This window comes from Ruditapes philippinarum, unplaced genomic scaffold (assembly GCF_026571515.1).
Source record: "Ruditapes philippinarum isolate M1 unplaced genomic scaffold, ASM2657151v2 ctg3017_1_1_1_1, whole genome shotgun sequence".
Classification (NCBI taxonomy): domain Eukaryota; kingdom Metazoa; phylum Mollusca; class Bivalvia; order Venerida; family Veneridae; genus Ruditapes; species Ruditapes philippinarum.
Genome location: NW_026854419.1, coordinates 15,465 through 32,885, shown reverse-complemented (window position 1 = coordinate 32,885; position 17,421 = coordinate 15,465). Strand labels below are relative to the sequence as shown.

At 33.2% G+C, this 17,421-nt stretch overlaps 1 protein-coding gene and 1 non-coding gene across 2 annotated transcripts in view; both read right to left on the bottom strand.

Annotated features, from left to right (window-relative positions):
• Positions 1–17,421, bottom strand: part of LOC132740073 (rotatin-like) — a gene marked incomplete at its 5' end in the record, with an annotated part of 33,737 nt that overhangs the window by 1,410 nt on the left and 14,906 nt on the right. The window contains 21 exon segments of the mRNA XM_060727931.1: positions 146–249; positions 1,096–1,218; positions 1,524–1,680; positions 2,429–2,613; positions 2,842–2,968; positions 3,594–3,769; positions 4,708–4,899; positions 5,231–5,401; positions 5,841–5,981; positions 6,357–6,568; positions 7,591–7,756; positions 8,068–8,194; positions 9,083–9,144; positions 9,898–10,180; positions 10,512–10,670; positions 11,190–11,291; positions 11,702–11,906; positions 12,771–12,905; positions 13,161–13,232; positions 13,796–14,023; positions 15,457–15,678. Coding sequence (XP_060583914.1) covers positions 146–249; positions 1,096–1,218; positions 1,524–1,680; positions 2,429–2,613; positions 2,842–2,968; positions 3,594–3,769; positions 4,708–4,899; positions 5,231–5,401; positions 5,841–5,981; positions 6,357–6,568; positions 7,591–7,756; positions 8,068–8,194; positions 9,083–9,144; positions 9,898–10,180; positions 10,512–10,670; positions 11,190–11,291; positions 11,702–11,906; positions 12,771–12,905; positions 13,161–13,232; positions 13,796–14,023; positions 15,457–15,678 — 3,349 coding nt within the window.
• Positions 14,597–14,669, bottom strand: Trnat-ugu (transfer RNA threonine (anticodon UGU)). The gene has a single exon. It is a non-coding gene; the product is annotated as a tRNA-Thr (tRNA).

Below are 17,421 nucleotides of genomic sequence, written 5' to 3'. Positions count from 1 at the left end.
ACCCTTGGATTACTTATCTGACAATCTCCCTATTGAGCTCAACGGTAGTCCCAAAGATTCAGTAATACAAGGGTTAAAGGTGATCATTGACCAATTACACTAAAGGTCATGGGTTCTGAAATAACAAAAGTAAAAGTCGGCATACCTTCTGATTATTGTAGACTAGTGCCCACAATGCAGATGCCCCTACAGTTTTCAGTCTTTCCTCGTCACATTCTACACACTGTAGTAGTCGTGGTAACAATTTGTCTAAAATGAAATATTGCTTTTTCTTAATTCAAGGTGGTAAACTTTTGGACAGATTTACTATTATCACAATTCAGAAAAGTTTTAGTTAACATGTATTTATGTGGGAAAAGTTCTAAATGTGGAATTTCCTCATGGAAACATTCTAGTATTGCAAGTCTTACAAACATAGTAAGTCTCACAATCACAATGTTTGTCATTTTGAACCATTGTTGGTAATAGGAGAGCAAACAATTGATACAATCAAAATAATATCTCATAGAAATTTCAGACTGTAAATTACATGTGAATAAATGTTATCCGAACTCAGCAAATGTGCGTTTTCCCCAGCTAATTCATAGGTACAAATAAAACTTTTACCATTATAGTTCCACGGTGCACTACCCGTCACAATATATATTAGCACAACCTGTTGCGCTTATTTTCAAAGCTGTTACTGTAAAAGTTTTTTTGTACCTACGAATTACCTTGGAAAAACCCAAATATTCTTAATTCCGGAGTTAAGCTATTGTAGAAATCAAAATAAAAGTTAATGCAAGTATCAGCTTCATACAGTCATTTTGGGGGTCAAGGTAAATTGAAAAACAAAATGTGTTTTGTTGAAGAAAATCTTTGGTGAAGGCATAGCTGAGCTGCTAACACTTCAGACTTGTAATCTAATGATATCTAACCATATGGGTCAGGGACAACCGTTGTTTCCTTGAGCAAGAAACTTTACTCTTATTGTTCAGTACTGGTTTGTTCCAGGAATGGATTTGAGAGTTAGTCTGTAAGTCTATAGCTTCCTATACTACACAATCAAACTAAAACACATTCAGTATAAACTAAAACTATAAAAAATGCCCATACCATTGGCAAGCACTTTTGGTTTATTACTGGAATGACAGCACAGATTTCTAATGATGATAACAGCACATTCTTGTTGTCTAGCATTTGGGCACTCCAGAAACTCTAACAATATGGCTACAGCATCTACAAGGGTAATACTTTTTTTATCATCATGTTTTCTTTTGAGAGGAGACATTCATTATAATATTTCTAATAACTGTTTTCATATAAGGATGTTCAATAATCGGAATGTTTTGTAATTATTTTTTTATATCATACAAACATTCTATCAAATTTCCTTGTTAACTTAACAGTTAGTTATCAAAGAAGGAATTCTGTATAATGAAACAACCACTTTGAAATTTGAGTAAAGTGAGTTTGAGTTATTGATGATCAACTGTATATGGGGAAAAACTTTCCAACAATTTATAAATGAAATGACAACTTACCAGGAATTTTAAGAATCATCTGTTGACCTTCTAGAGAAAATGACAGGTTGAGGAGTAACTCGAGCCACAACACTTCATGCAACACCTGCTTTACTTTAGCTTTTGCTGTTTTTGATCTTTTAGGGTTTAAACTTCCAAATTCTTGTAAAAAGTTACTCTGTAAATTAATAAATAACACTTATTTTACCATTTGAATAGACAGATTTGTTAATGCTAGTTTTTCAAAAACAATTTTTTCAAGTACATGTACATACTGGTAATTGTTGTCTTGTCATTTTTTTTACCATTGAATTCCTATATAATTATGAATAATCAAAGTGTCAATCTTAAGTAATCACGGCTGTTGAATAACATTTTCAAACGATTTAATTTCTCAAATCACTTAAATGTGCTTCACTGTTATTGCTGTAAGTTTGGTTATACATATATTAAGCATGAGGAAAGTTTATTAAAACCAGACTCAGCCCTGGAATGCGAAAAAATACTGGTTATGATCCTAATATGACACAAACATATAATCTCTAGGTTGAAAGGCAGACATTGTCCTAACCACCAAGCCACAGGTTTTTTTTTTCATACTGGTAGGTTTTACATAACTTGCCAAATAGTCTTTAAGTTATTCAGTAAGATTTGTTTCGGTACTTGGAAAATTTATCATAAGTTACTTTCAATAAATGTTTTTGTATAGCACAAACACAGATGCCCTAACATTCCATTGGTTTTTTAAAAAAAAAAAAAACCCTGTAAATTACTATAAATTACAGTACACTGATGGACAGCTTGACTGACAAGGGCAAATGTACATGTATATGATGTATATGCCCCCTTCTACACCCCCTTCCCCTCTAAGTATTAAGTGCATAAAAATCAACTGTTATAGATAATTATCATAAAACCCTACAAACCTTCCAAATAATTGTTCTACACTCTGAGGACAATGCTAAATTAGCTAACAAACCAAACAAGCATTTCATCAAAGCATCTTTATGTTTGCCTTTCTCTATATGTTTGATAACACAGTGAACCAGGGATTTCTGCCCGGCTGCCTGCCCCGTCACTGTTCCACTGGAATGTGCCAATGAGCTGGTAGCTGCAAGTGTAACCCAATTACAATAATAAATAATAAATGTTCAAATTAAAGACTTAGGAACTAGACTTTGTACAAAAAAATAGGGTGACTGCTTAAATACTGAAATGTTCAATAGAGTTTAAATTATATAATTGGTTACTTTCCTAACATTTTAATTTGTCTATGTTTTACCAAAACTAAAAATAGCAATAAAATCTGTATCAAAACCTGAAAAAGAAGGCAGATTACCTGATGGACAGGAGGCAGTATATGAAGTCAGGAGGGCCAGTACACACATCATGAGATTATAATCTAGCTGACACCAGGACCATAATTTATGTACAACATCATGTAAATTACTGTGAAAACACGCCATCTGAAAACGTCAAACATAGAGAAATAATTCATGAATGTTTCACTTACTTTGCTTTAATTAAAATACAGACAATGGGTCACTACTAAAGTTTAATGCATATCAAACATAAGAATCAAATTATGAATATACATGTAATTCAAGAATATTGCAGTTTTAAGAAATTGTTGCTGTCTCTGTGTGGTTCATTTTAAAAGATTATTTTATATCAACATCTGAAAATGTTTTTGCCTGTATTAAACCAACCAATTTTTCTTTTGGGTTTTTTGTCGCACCAACTCATAAGAGGCCATATGGCGAGTTCCCAGCTTTACTGGTGGGGGGAAGACCATAGATGCCCCTCACTGCATTATTTCAGGTATGGTGAGCATCTTAGTAGCACCACAGATGTTCAGAAAGCTAGATGGATAGCTTTCTCACATGAAAGAATCCAAAGTCCCTGACTGGGTTCAAACCTACAACAATGAAGGGGCAAGTGGTTGAAGTCAATGACTTTAACAACTCGGCCACGGACACCCCAACCATTTTAGGTTAATCATTAATTTTTTTTTCAAAACAAAGGATGAATTTGATTATTACCATTTAAATAAACAAAGACCTATTAAAACTCGTAACACTATTTATTTACCTTGACATCCTCATTTCTATACATGAAGTTGCGTAAAAGGTCAAAGGTCAAGATGAGTTCATTTATTCCAGGATCATCTTTCACTTTGTTAGATTCTTTATGTACCAATAACATATTCATGTTCAGCTTGGAATTTGTCTGTTTTACATGCTCCAACAGGTTTTCAACAAGACCAGCTGAAAAATATAAAATCCAATTATCCTAGCTTATAACTTTGACCTTTAAAGGCTGTTATTTCTGTTATACAGTAGCCTTATGAAAAACTTATTGAACTTTTGCATAGACATCCATTTCTCTAGGGCTTTAAAACACAGAGACATAGTTTCAATACTGGTTATATCTCTATTTCTTATAAAACACTAAATATACAACTTACTACATACCTTTCAGTACTGTAAGTTACAGGTGCACTAACTTGCAATTATAGTTCTTGAAAAGCTTAAATCTTCGGATTTTATTATACCAGTATTTAGTTTTCATTTTCCAAAAATATTCTCTTACCTCATACAAAGGATTGTTTCTCATGATCAACATGGACAAACTCTTAGCATAGTTTCAAAGACATTAATAATTTGATCATCTGATACTGAGTAACAACTACTTATGCTCAGTAACAACTATTTATGCTGAATAATAATAACTACTTATGCTGAGTAACAACCACTTATGCTGAGTAACAATAACTTATGCTGAGTAACAACCACTTATGCTGAGTAATAACTACTTATGCTGAGTAACAACTACATATGCTGAGTAACAATAACTTATGCTGAGTAACAACTACTTATGCTGAGTAACAATAACTTATGCTGAGTAACAACTACTTATGCTGAGTAACAATAACTTATGCTGAGTAACAACTACTTATACTGAGTAATAACTATTTATGCTGAGTAATAACTACTTATACTGAGTAATAACTACTTATGCTGAGTAAAAACTACTTATGCTGAGTCACTTTTTTGGGATCCATTGATTTTTGGGACTCTGTTAGTGTCAAACCCTGTGAAACAACAATAACAAACAGGTCTATATGTTCATACCTGTTGGAAGGATTTTCACGTTTAAAATGGTATTTTTTTTTTAATTTTAAAATGTCGCATATTTTACTTACATTCTAAAGCTGTTGTCTTTGCTGACTCTGATACAGCTAGGAGACACTTTAATGCTGTTATTACATGAATTCTCTCCCCTGGATTAGGACTCTCCATCTTACGAAGGATGTATTGGTCATAGGAAGTAATGAGAGCCTTACAGAAACGTGTACCCGCTGTAACCTGGCTAGCGTCTTTATCTTCTACATCACCTGCACAAAATATAATACATGTAAATCATGAAAATAAGTTAAACATAAACCAGATATGTGTCCACAGGACACAGATGCCCCCACATTCAACTTTTGTCAGTCTACGGACAGAGGCTTCTCTACATGTATTGCAATTTGTATATACATCACTTTATTGATTATTCCAAAAGTATATAGTTAGCAAACACATCAACTGGTATAACTTATCTATATTTGAGCCGTGTCATGACAAAACCAACATAGTGCGTTTGCGACCAGCATGGATCCAGACCAGCCTGCCCATGATGCGGCTCATTTTTTTCATTCAAATCATAATCAGAGATATACACACCTGTTTGTAGAGGAAGATTTAGAAGTTTAGTAATGGTTGCTATGTTGTCGTCTGCTGTATTTCTACCCTGTAATTTTCCCTCCTCACTACACAACACGGACAGGAAGTTCACACAGTACACATACAACTCCCTATTAGCAAAATCTCCTTCTAAAATTCTTTGCAGATTATCTGAAAAGGGGGACATAAAAAGAAAGAAATATAATTAAGATATATCTCTAATGATAAGGAAACAGAGATAAACATTTATATGCCAATATCTGTATTTCTGAGAAAAAATTGTTTTATGACCCAAGACCCTCCAAATACTGTGGTATAAATAGTAACAATTATTTGATTAACATTCAGAAAAGCTAAATTCTCAAGGACAAGAGACAGACAAAGTTGCTTTATACCTGCAATAAGAATACAATGGGAACCAAGATATAGTGGTATTATACCTGCAATGGGAACCAAGATATAGTGGTGTTATACCTGCAATGGGAACCAAGATATAGTGGTGTTATACCTGCAATGGGAACCAAGATATAGTGGTATTATACCTGCAATGGGAATCAATATATAGTGGTATTTTACCTGCAATGGGAAACAAGATAAAATGGTGTTTTACCTGCAATGGGAATCCACTGTTTCTGTAACACCTGGGCTAATACCTCCACAGCCGGGGCACACTGTACCTGTATCAATGTGGTCAGATATGATAACACAGCTTCCCATAATGCCAAGCAACTTGCATGAGTGTCCTCAGTTACTGTAATATGTAACACACAATATAATGTTAAATAAAATAAGATCATTTCAAGTACATTGTACAGTTTAATTTAACAATTTGAGCTTTATTTGAAATTAATCTACATATACAACAGCACTTGCACTCAAAAAGTTTTCCTCTATATTTCTTTTGAAAGTTTAACACAACTCTTTCATATTTTGTACTAAAAAGGCAAGTCATGTTTTTGTAGCTATGATAAAATATGCTGTAATAAAAGATTTTCTTTCCCCTTATTTTTTCTTTAAAATATTTACATCATCATCATCATCACACTCATCACCTTTTCATCACAAAATAAATTGAGGATACAAAATCAAGTCTGCTTAAAAAACTTAAGTAATAATATGTCCTTACCATCTGAGAAAATCCTAAGTAAGGACACAATGCCTCCGAGAGCTACTTTGTCTTGAAGTATATCTATCCTGGTTTGTGAGTCATGCACGAGACATGTACGTAACAGATGTAAGATATTAACATGCATTTCTACCAACTCTGAGAAAAACAGTTCTAGCTGCTGAGATGATGTAAGCACCTGAATTCCCTCTAAGAAACTGGCATCAATCAGACTGTAATAGAATATATACCATGTATTTTGTAAATACAGAAAATACCATGGATTTTAGCTGCTATAGAAAATACCATGGATTTTGTAGTTACCAAAAAGACCATGGATTTTCTTTTAACATAAAATACCATGAATTTTGTCAAAGAAAATACCATGGATTTTTTTGTAGTTACAGAAAATATCACTGATTTTTGTTAAAGAAAATACCATGGATTTTTTTGTAGTTACAGAAAATATCACTGATTTTTGTTGTTAAAGAAAATACCATGGATTTTTTTGTAGTTACAGAAAATATCACTGATTTTTGTTGTTAAAGAAAATAGTCAAAATACCAACGATTTTTGTACTGTAGTTACAGAAAATAACATAGATTTTGTGGATACGAAAACAGCACGGTTTTTTGTTGATACAGAAAATACCATGGATTTTTTTTATAACATAAAATATCTGGATTTTGTAGTTACATAAAATACCATGTTTTTTTTGTTGCAACAGAAAATACCATGGATTTTTGTTGATACAGAAAATACCATGGAGTTTTGTAGTTACAGAAAAAATACTATGAATTTTGTTATTACAGAAAATACTATGGATTTTTGTAGGTAAAGAAAACATCATGGATTTTTTTTCAAGTTACAAAAAAAATTATGGATTTTGTAAATACAGAAAACACCACAGATTTTTGTTGTTACAGAAAATACCGAGGAGTTTTGTTGTTACAGAAAAAAACACAGATTTTTGTTGTCTTTGTTATCGAAAATACTATGGATTTTAACATTTACTGAAAATCGCACTGTTTAATCACAGAAAATACCATGTGTTTACAGTTATTTTATTAAACAAATTATAAACTTCTGTTTTGCTCTTCTTTGCTAAACCAAAACATATAAGAAATATTGATTAAATCAGTGTATTTTAAGTTAAGGATTAACAATCATTACACAGTCTTCCAAATTTGACAAATATCACAAAATTTCACTTCTCTCTGCAAAGCTTAAACAAATTGAAGAAATATTTACTCACCTAACAAAGAATGGTATAAGTGATTCATTTTTTAACGAAGTGACAGTATCTTGTGGAGCTTGTATCATCATATTACGTACTAGCTGAGATATTGACGATACCAAACATGGTGTTGTAACATTCTCATACGTGATTACCTCCCTTCCCTCATCATCTGCTCCTTGACCTGGCAAAAATATCAATACAATTGCATAATTGAATTCAAATTATACATTTCAATTTTTTTTAATTCTTTACAATTTAAGTTCAATTTTTTTCATGCTGATGTAATGAAAGCGAATAAATAACAAGCACTTCCGGCTATACAAGTATTCTAAGTGACATGCTACTTTTCTGTATCAATTCAAAAACAAAAATATGAACAAGGAAATAGAACCTAGGCTTTTATGAACAATATTCAAATATGTTCATTAGACAGATACTTTGATCTTTGGTGGTAATTGGGGTATGACAAAGTAGATTTAACAATATTTTTACCTTGATCTCTGGTGGTAATTGGGGTTGTTCTGCTACTACTATTTGGGGTTTGCTGGGTAGCTGTATGTCCATTAGCACCAATAACACCAGGTCGCTCTGACATTCTTACTGACGATACACCAGATGACTGTGGAAACAAACAAAATACTACATCTCTTTATTTGAGCCGCGCCATGACAAAACCAACATAATGGGTTTGCGACCAGCATGGATCCAGACCAGCCTGCGCTTACGCACAGTCTGATCAGGATCCATGCTGTTCGCTTACAAAATCTATAACAAGTAGAGAAACTGATAGCGAACAGCATGGATCCTGAGCAGATCGGCGGATGCGCAGGCTGGTCGGTCACAAACCAATTATGTTGGTTTTGTCATGACACGGCTCATTTCATTTTATACAAAAACAATCAAATATTTATAGTCTTATCCTCTTAAAATTGTAAAGTATCATTTTAATTCATGCATAGCTGACTTCTAAGAGTATATATCTGAACCTTATTATAAAATATACAGACAGATAAACCAACAGTATTATAACTCTGGCAAAATATGAAAAAAAAGGTTGACTTGACATTGGTGCAGAGAACTTGTTGTTTTAAGTTGTTGTTTTTTTTGTGTTTTTTTTTTTTTTTTTTTTTTTTGGGGGGGGGGGGTTCTTTTGTTTTTAATTGATACACATCAATACATTCTATAAACTGTCATTCTTACTTAAGGGCAGCCAAAAAAAAGCAAAAAAAAATTACTCTTTTGTGTTTTTTTTAACACTTTTAAGTGCTAGCTGTGATTGTTAAAACATAAGCTAAAACTATACAGCTAGGCCTGCCTACCTACACTGCCAAACACTCTAACAAAACACTATTATCCTTGCAGCTTCATATTTATTTTGTCTTTATATTGAAATCAATACAACTTCTAATGAACTCTTTTAAAATTCAAAGCACTGAAAATAAGACCATTACCCTAATTCATCAGGACACACAGATTATATGAATGAATAGAAATAATCATAACAAACCTGTAACAGAGACATGGTATTGTGGTGGGAACTTGTAGGTTTAGGTACCAACCCGGCATCAGCTGAAAAACAAACAGTTGTGCGATATTCATAATAACAGCAAAAGTTACTGTAACGTAGTATAGAAAAATCTATGTATCTTTATATCAGTAAAGCCATACCTTTCCCATGAAATTTTCATTTTCTGTGAATTGATAGATTCTTTCAATTCTAGGCTTAAAGTCAGCACATGTGCAATAAAAATGCTTCATCATAGGGCATTCTTAACATAAAATATAAAGTAAAGTTAATACTTACAATGTACCATAAACATATATATAGAGCATACTGAATGAGGTGTAGGTTTAATACTAAATTTATTGAACGAGTTGAATAAAATCATATTATGCGAGCATCGGACAAGCATAATATTGTTTTATTCCACGAGTTAAATAGTTAGTATTGAATCTTCACAAACATAATGTTTTTTTAATCACATATCCAAAATCATAACAGCTTAGGGTCATTTTTCATTGACATGCCTATAGTGTAACGCTAACATTAGTGCGCTTTAACACTATGTTTGTATATAACGCAAATGATGTCACATCAAAGTGTTATTACACTAGTGTATTACTGTTTTTTGTTAAATGGCTTTATTAAACTCCTGGGCCTTGGTTTATGTGATAAAAACATATATGACAAACATACACACATACATATAACTTATACATATATATATATATATACATGTAACAGGTTTAATTCACAGAAAAAACAAAATAAGCAGGGAGTAACAAGAGATTTAAACAAGCTACATATACCCAATAACTTACCTAGAACTGACAGTGTGTTGTCTGAAGCAGAAGCTGATAATTGGTAAAGGTCAGAGGTCACAGATGGCTGGATAGTGGGTTGTGGGTAATAACTTGATAACAGTACTGTCATCTCTCTGTAGAACTGACAATGGTGTAACAGGGCCAGGAGGGCAGTGAGTCCGGTCAGGGAAACCTGAGATTCTGTATCCATGACAACTGGGCCTAGCCAGGTTTTGTGGTCAGACTCGGAGCTTCCGCTGGGTAAACTGTGTGATGTCAGGTTGACCAATAATAAAGCAGCCTAAAAATATTTTTAATTCATGCATCAGCTATATTGTATTTTACAAAAGTCATGAAAAATTTACATATATGAGAAAAATATCAGACCATTAAATCATTTTTTCAAACTTTAAGGCATTTCAATAACTAATCTATTTTTAAATAAGAACACTATTTCATTTTTAAAAAGCTTATAATAATTCTATATCAAGCAGGAATTTCACATATCTAATATTTCAAATCCTGATTATATTGAAATGTAGAACTTTTATGACACAGAAAACTAGAAAACTATAAAATATGCCTAATTGGATACATTATCTTCAGTCTCTTGCAAACAAAAATTTACTTACCTGTTGACGAACCATACTGCATTCTGATTGGTCCAGCAGTATACTGAAAGCTGCCGCCCAAATGCCTCCTGGGATATGTTTACAATTTGTAGTCAGCAGCAGACGACCTTCCTCTGTTATACTCAAGGTCACAGCAATACCAAGGCCAGCACTCCTTACCTGCGGTTTAAGAAAAAAGTATAATCAACATAATAATGATTCTTTAAAGGCACATTAAGCCTCAGAAATTAATACATAATTTTCTTTTCTTTGCTTTGTTTTACAATATTTTAATTACGTAGACAAAGTTTATGGTGTTTTACAATGTTTGCATTAACTCGTAAAGTATTAGGTTGATAAATTATTCAAACATAAACTTTATCTTAGAAACATACACATGATAAATGTCTACCCAAATGGGGAAAAAACCCACTACTAGTAAAACTTTCAACTGACATAAATTCGTCCTGGTATTAGAGAATATATGCTTAGAGATTATTATAGTAAACATGTTGTGCATCATAAAGTAATGTATGTTCACAAAATCATGTACAGATTAAAAATTTCTACCCATCCTATTAGAGGGTCTTATTAAAAAGTGCTGTTTTTTAGTCAAAATAAAGGACCTGCGTCTTATAAGTGGTTCGTGTTATGGGTGAGTAATTATAGTACTACATGTACACTGTCATATAATCTTACCTCAGCATCTCTGTATGCCCACAATGTAAGCATCCAGTCAAGACCCAGGTCTCCACTCGCATCATCAGCATGTCGGGAATACAACCATTTCTTAGGCCACATCTACAAACAAATTCACCCTAATGTTGTTTAACTTTGTATCATAATGTATCGAGTCACAAATCAAATGCTATAAAGGACTTATATATCAGACTCAGCAATTTTCTGTCAAAATTCTGACAGACATTGGGACTTAATAACATAATGAGACAGGTAACAACATGTGGTTTTGTGAAATTGATTCCTATATAATTTAATCGTTAATCATTGTCATAGTGATGCTGCCATAAAGGTGTGAAAAATATTACTGTACGTTCACATTCGACAGTATTTCGTGAAATATGTTTAACTCACATCAAACTAATCAACAGCTAATATTATGTATCAAATATAGCATGAACATTCCGAAAACCTCTTTTTCAATGATCATAAAAGATGGCTGTTTATAAAAGAATCAAATTATTAAACAGTACCTGATTATCTGACAATGTAGCCATTTCATACGCCAGGTGACGCAGACATAGAGTGGCTGCCTTGGTTACACCTTTCCCCATAAATGACATAGAAGTTCCACCACGCCCAATGTGAAATGCCGAGACAACTTCAAGTAGACAGTTGAGAACTTGACAACATAGAGGACCTCTTTCTTGTTCTGTACATTCCTGACTCCAACCTGGCCTGAAACATAAATATCTTACTGTTACCTTATAGTTTATATTCCTACAAGAGGTTTAGCACAATTGAAAGACAGCCAAATCATATATGTATATGTTCTTTTCCTTGATAAGAGATCTCTAGGACTTTCATTATTAACAGATTTGTGATTTATACTATCTGTTAAATGCTGGTAAAATTGGTTGTTCTTTCAGCCTGTATAGTAAAATATCATCCTTGACCCCTGTCAAAATCAGTTGTTTTCTTTGTCACATCTGTTGCCTCAGATAAAAAAAGAAAATCCTAGATCTCCATCATAAATGGCTAATGTTTCCAGACATTGTATGACTTGCCATCCACCAATGTGGGTTCGAATCCCACAAAGGAGTTTTATATCATTTTATGAGAGAAATGTATTCAGCTAACTGATGGATTGTTGACTTAACTAATCAGGTGCTTACATCTGCCTGAAAGGTTCTCTGCTTTTCATATGCTAGATATATTAAAGGAACTCCACTAAGGATTTTTTGATATGAAGGTACTGGAAATAATTTGTAAAGCTTAATGTTCCATTTGATGACCTTCTAGACCAATAACTTGTGTGTAAAATTTTAAATCATTTCGCTCACACTGTTTTCCTGAATAATTATTTTGATTGTGAAAATATACCCAAAATAACAACACTTTTCATTCAATTTGGAGTAAGAATAGCACAAAAACACAACTTTTAATTAATTTCTTTATATATATTTTCTATTTATGTTTTGTATATCTTTCTGTTTTAAGTGCTCCAGCTGGACTTTGTAAGAAATTCAAATTTTATGTATTTAGGCTTTTGGACCTCAGTGAAGTTCCTTTAAAAAATTTGTATTCAGTTCACACACATACCTTGCTGTGATGTGCATGAGACACTGTAATGTTCCCTCTAGTGACGCTAGGTTATAGAAATGTGGAGCATCTGTCACATTAAGTCTCTGTATTAACTTGTAAGCTAAATCTCCCCGTAACTGGTGAAACTTCAACCTGGTAAAATTATTAATATGTTGTGTCACAACAATATCATTTATAAACACAGATTTGGAAAAAAGGATGCAAATATAAAGAAATATAGATATAAAGACCTTTATAACTGGAAACATTGTCCTTTAAAATATACCAGTGGGTTACCAGGTAAGTAAGCAAATTGCATTATATTGAATTTAAATGATATAATTTAACACAATTGTAGTCTTATCAAATACTAATATAAATCAAGACACTAGGGTACCTAGAACTTACCTGACAGTAAGCTGATATGGCAGGGAACTGTTGTAAGCTGATATAAATGCAAGGAGAGACTTGTCCAGGCTTCTGTAATTTATCAAATAAAACAAGTGTCACTCAAATGTCACTCAATACAAGTATGACAATTACAAGTTTTAGCAAAGGATTTTATTTTTCTTAGTTTTGTAAAGGAGACTATAATAACATGGATAATATTATTAAATAATATTTATTGCTTAAAGTACTATTGCATATATTTGACTATGCCACCTATAATAGAGCCATGCTGGTATGTATATCTGACCTTACCCAGTCTGACAATATACTGTAGACTGCTGAACTTAAATACATAGTCAATTAAAAATTATATGAGGAGCAAACCCGTTACCGCACTAAGGTGACAATATGTACAATTACCTTCATATTCCTCTGATTTATAACAGTCCATCTTAAATCAAACAAGTTCTTTACACATCTATATTAAAGAAGTTTGATTAATCTCTAACAACGCATGTGCATGTCAGGTGTTTCACAGCTTTAATGCTAGGGCATCTCAGGTGTTTCACAGCTTTAATGCTATTATTGTTGTATTCTCCCCTTAATCTCTAACTATAATGACATAATTACTGTGTATGAGTGCATTTGGATACCTTTTGATATTAACTAAAGGCTCAGACACTTCCTCAGCAGCCTCTCTTGCTGACTGTCTATGTAGCAGACCAATCAGGGGACCTTTTGGATGATAGAGCACCTCTCCGACCCACTGTAAAATGTTATCTGGCGCATGATTGGTCAGTTTCAGAACTATGCTGATGAATCTCAGTATGTCTAACAGGAGGGACTCGTCTGCTGATGATGAAGGTGTCACTTTAACAAACCTGGAATTAAATTTAAGAAATAAATTATTCTTACATACACTGTACCCTCCTCACATTAAATTCATTATATAAACCAAAATATATTTTAGTTTGTGTAGGAAGCTATAAGTTTATACACCTGGAATCAACAAGTATTGAACTATTAGTGTACAGTTTGTCGCTCAAGGAAATAATGACTTGCCCCCTGACAGGGTTTGAACTCGTAAAATTAGCAATCCTTTAATTGTTAGGTAGATGCATTAACCACTTGGCCATGCCACCACTTTCAAGATTTGAAGAAGGAAATATAAATGTTTTTAAATAAAGGTTTCTTTTTTTATCAAACTGACTTCTGGTTACAGATTTTCAAAGCTACACGCTTAACTCTGTCTGATAGACAGTGAGTGGTTGCTGGGCAAGTATTGATAACTGTTTGATACAAGACCACATTTTGTAATTGAATATCATACTTCTAAACATTTGTTGCATAATATAAGTTTAAAATCACTTAACCAGCAAATATTATTTCTTCCACAGGACAATTTTTTCATGATTTACAACAAAAAAAAAATTTACAAAAAAAACTTTTGAGACAGCCCCCAGTGAGGATCGAACTCACGACCCCTGGTTTACAAGACCAGTGCTCTAACCACTGAGCTATGGAGGCAGTTGGCCAACTGCACAGAAATAGGAGATAATATTTGTAGGTATAGAGTTTTTTATATTTCTTGTTCTAAATATAGGCAGAAATGTCATGTGACCAAATATTTATAAATAGATATCTACATGTATGTTATATAGCTATATATAGAATAATCAATAAAATGTATGTATAAAAGAGTATTATATGTATCTGTGTCAAAATGATATTTTAATCTTAATGAAATTAAAGCTGCTTGGTAGCATATGATCAATTAGAAATCTACAAGAATCTATTAGAGATTTAAATATCATATCATAATTTATTCAACTTGTACATGTTTACATTTTTGCAAGGGAAAAACAAACATTTCATGTTCAATAATAAAGAGCACAAATGAGATCAAAAAATAAATATGCTTATAGGGAACTCCTTTTTTTATGAAACCTACAAAATGTATTAAAAGATGAAATAAATGAATGACTCTGAAAACTGATTAGTTTTTCTGAAATATGTGTTACAACATTATCAAAGTACATCAGGAACTACTCTTGATTTCAATTTCTACAGAAACCAAATTTCAATTACTACAGAAACCAAATTTCATTTACTGCAGAAACATCATTTTACTTCAAATACAGAAAGAACAATGTTCATACTGCAGAAATTACATTTTATTTCATTTACATTTCATCAACTGCAGGAACTACATTTGATTTCAATTACAACAGAAACTTCATTTCAACTACTACTTAAAATACATTCAATAACCAAGGAAATAACATTTCAATTACTGAGCAAGGAAATTACTCACCTAGCAATGGCCCCACACCAGTCTAGTGTATGGAAGATTGTTGTTACAGCTTTATCACATCTTACCACCAGATAACTGAGTAATCTGGTCAGTGACCTTGACACGGCATGGTGAGATGTAGAGTTAGATATGTCATAGATTGCTGACTGAAGTCCCTGTTTCACATGACTTGTCACAGATACAACACGATCTGTTGGGGTCAGCTTTAACTTGGGAGAAAATCTGCAATAATGAGTAAATTATTTACACTTTAAATCAAGTGATTGCATAACTACAGTTAATGAGTCTTGTCTTAAACAAGAGGGCCATGATGGCCCTGGATCGCTCACCTGACACAACCGCATCCAAGCAATGTCTTAAACAAGCATCATGGCCAAGTTTGATGACAACTGAGTCAAACATGTGACCTCTAGTGTGTTATAAAGATTTTTCCATATTTGGGCAATGTGACCTAATTTTTGATCGGACACGACCCATATTCAAACTTGACCTAGAAATCATCAAAACAACCTTCCTGACCAATTTCCAGGAAATTTAGATCAAAACTGCAGCCACTAGAGTGTTAAAAAGATTTTTCTATTTTTAGCTCCTGTGACCTAGTTTTTGACCGGACATGACCAATCTTAGCACTTGACCCAGAAATCATCAAAACAACCTTCCTGACAAATTTCCAGAATATTTGGATCAAAACTGCAGCCACTAGAGTGTAAACAAGCTTTTTCTATTTTTAGCTCCTGTGACCTAGTTTTTGACCTGAGATGACCCATCTTCGAACTTGACCCAGAAATCATCAAAACAACCTTCCTGGCAAATTTCCAGAATATTTGAATCAATACTGCAGCCACTAGAGTGTTTACAAGCTTTTGCTATTTTTAGCTCCTGTGACCTAGTTTTTGACCGGAGATAACCCATCTTCGAACTTGACCTAGAAATCAACAAAACAACCTTCCTGACAAATTTCCAGAATATTTGGATGAAAACTGCAGCCCCTAATGTGTTAACAAGCTTTTCTATTTTTAGCTCCTGTGACCTAGTTATTGGCCGGAGATGACCCATCTTCGAACTTGACCTAGAAATCATCAAAACAACCTTCTTGACAAATTTCCAGAATATTTAGATGAAAACTGCAGCCACTAGAGTGTTAACAAGCTTTTTCTATTTTTAGCTCCGTGACCTAGTTTTTAACCTGAGATGACCTATCTTCGAACTTGACCTAGAAATCATCAAAACAACCTTCCTGACAAATTTCCAGAATGTTTGGATGAAAACTGCAACCATTAGAGTGTTAACAAGCTTTTTCTATTTTTAGCTCCTGTGACCTAGTTTTTGACCAGACATGACCCATCTTCTAACTTGACCTAGAAATCATCAAAACAATCTTCCTGACAAATTTCCAGAATATTTGAATCAAAACTGCAGCCACTAGGGTGTTAACACGCTTTTTCTATTTTTAGCTCCTGTGACCTAGTTTTTGACCGGAGATAACCCATCTTCGAACTTGACCTAGAAATCATCAAAACAACCTTCTTGACAAATTTCCAAAATATTTGGATCAAAACTGCAGCCCCTAGAGTGTTAACAAGCTTTTTCTATTTTTAGCTCCTGTGACCTAGTTTCTGACCGGACATGACCCATCTTCAAACTTGACTTAGATATCATCAAAACAACCTTCTTGACAAATTTCCAGAATATTTAGATGAAAACTGCAGCCCCTAATGTGTTAACAAGCTTTTCTTTTTTTGGCTCCTGTGACCTAGTTTTTGACCAGAGATGACCTATCTTCGAACTTGACCTAGATATCATTAAAACAACCTTCCTGACAAATTTCCAGAATATTTGGATGAAAACTGCAGCCACTAGAGTGTTAACAAGCTTTTTCTATTTTTAGCTCCTGTGACCTAGTTTTTGACCGAAGATGACCCATCTTCGAACTTAACTTAGATATCATCTAAACAACCTTCCTGA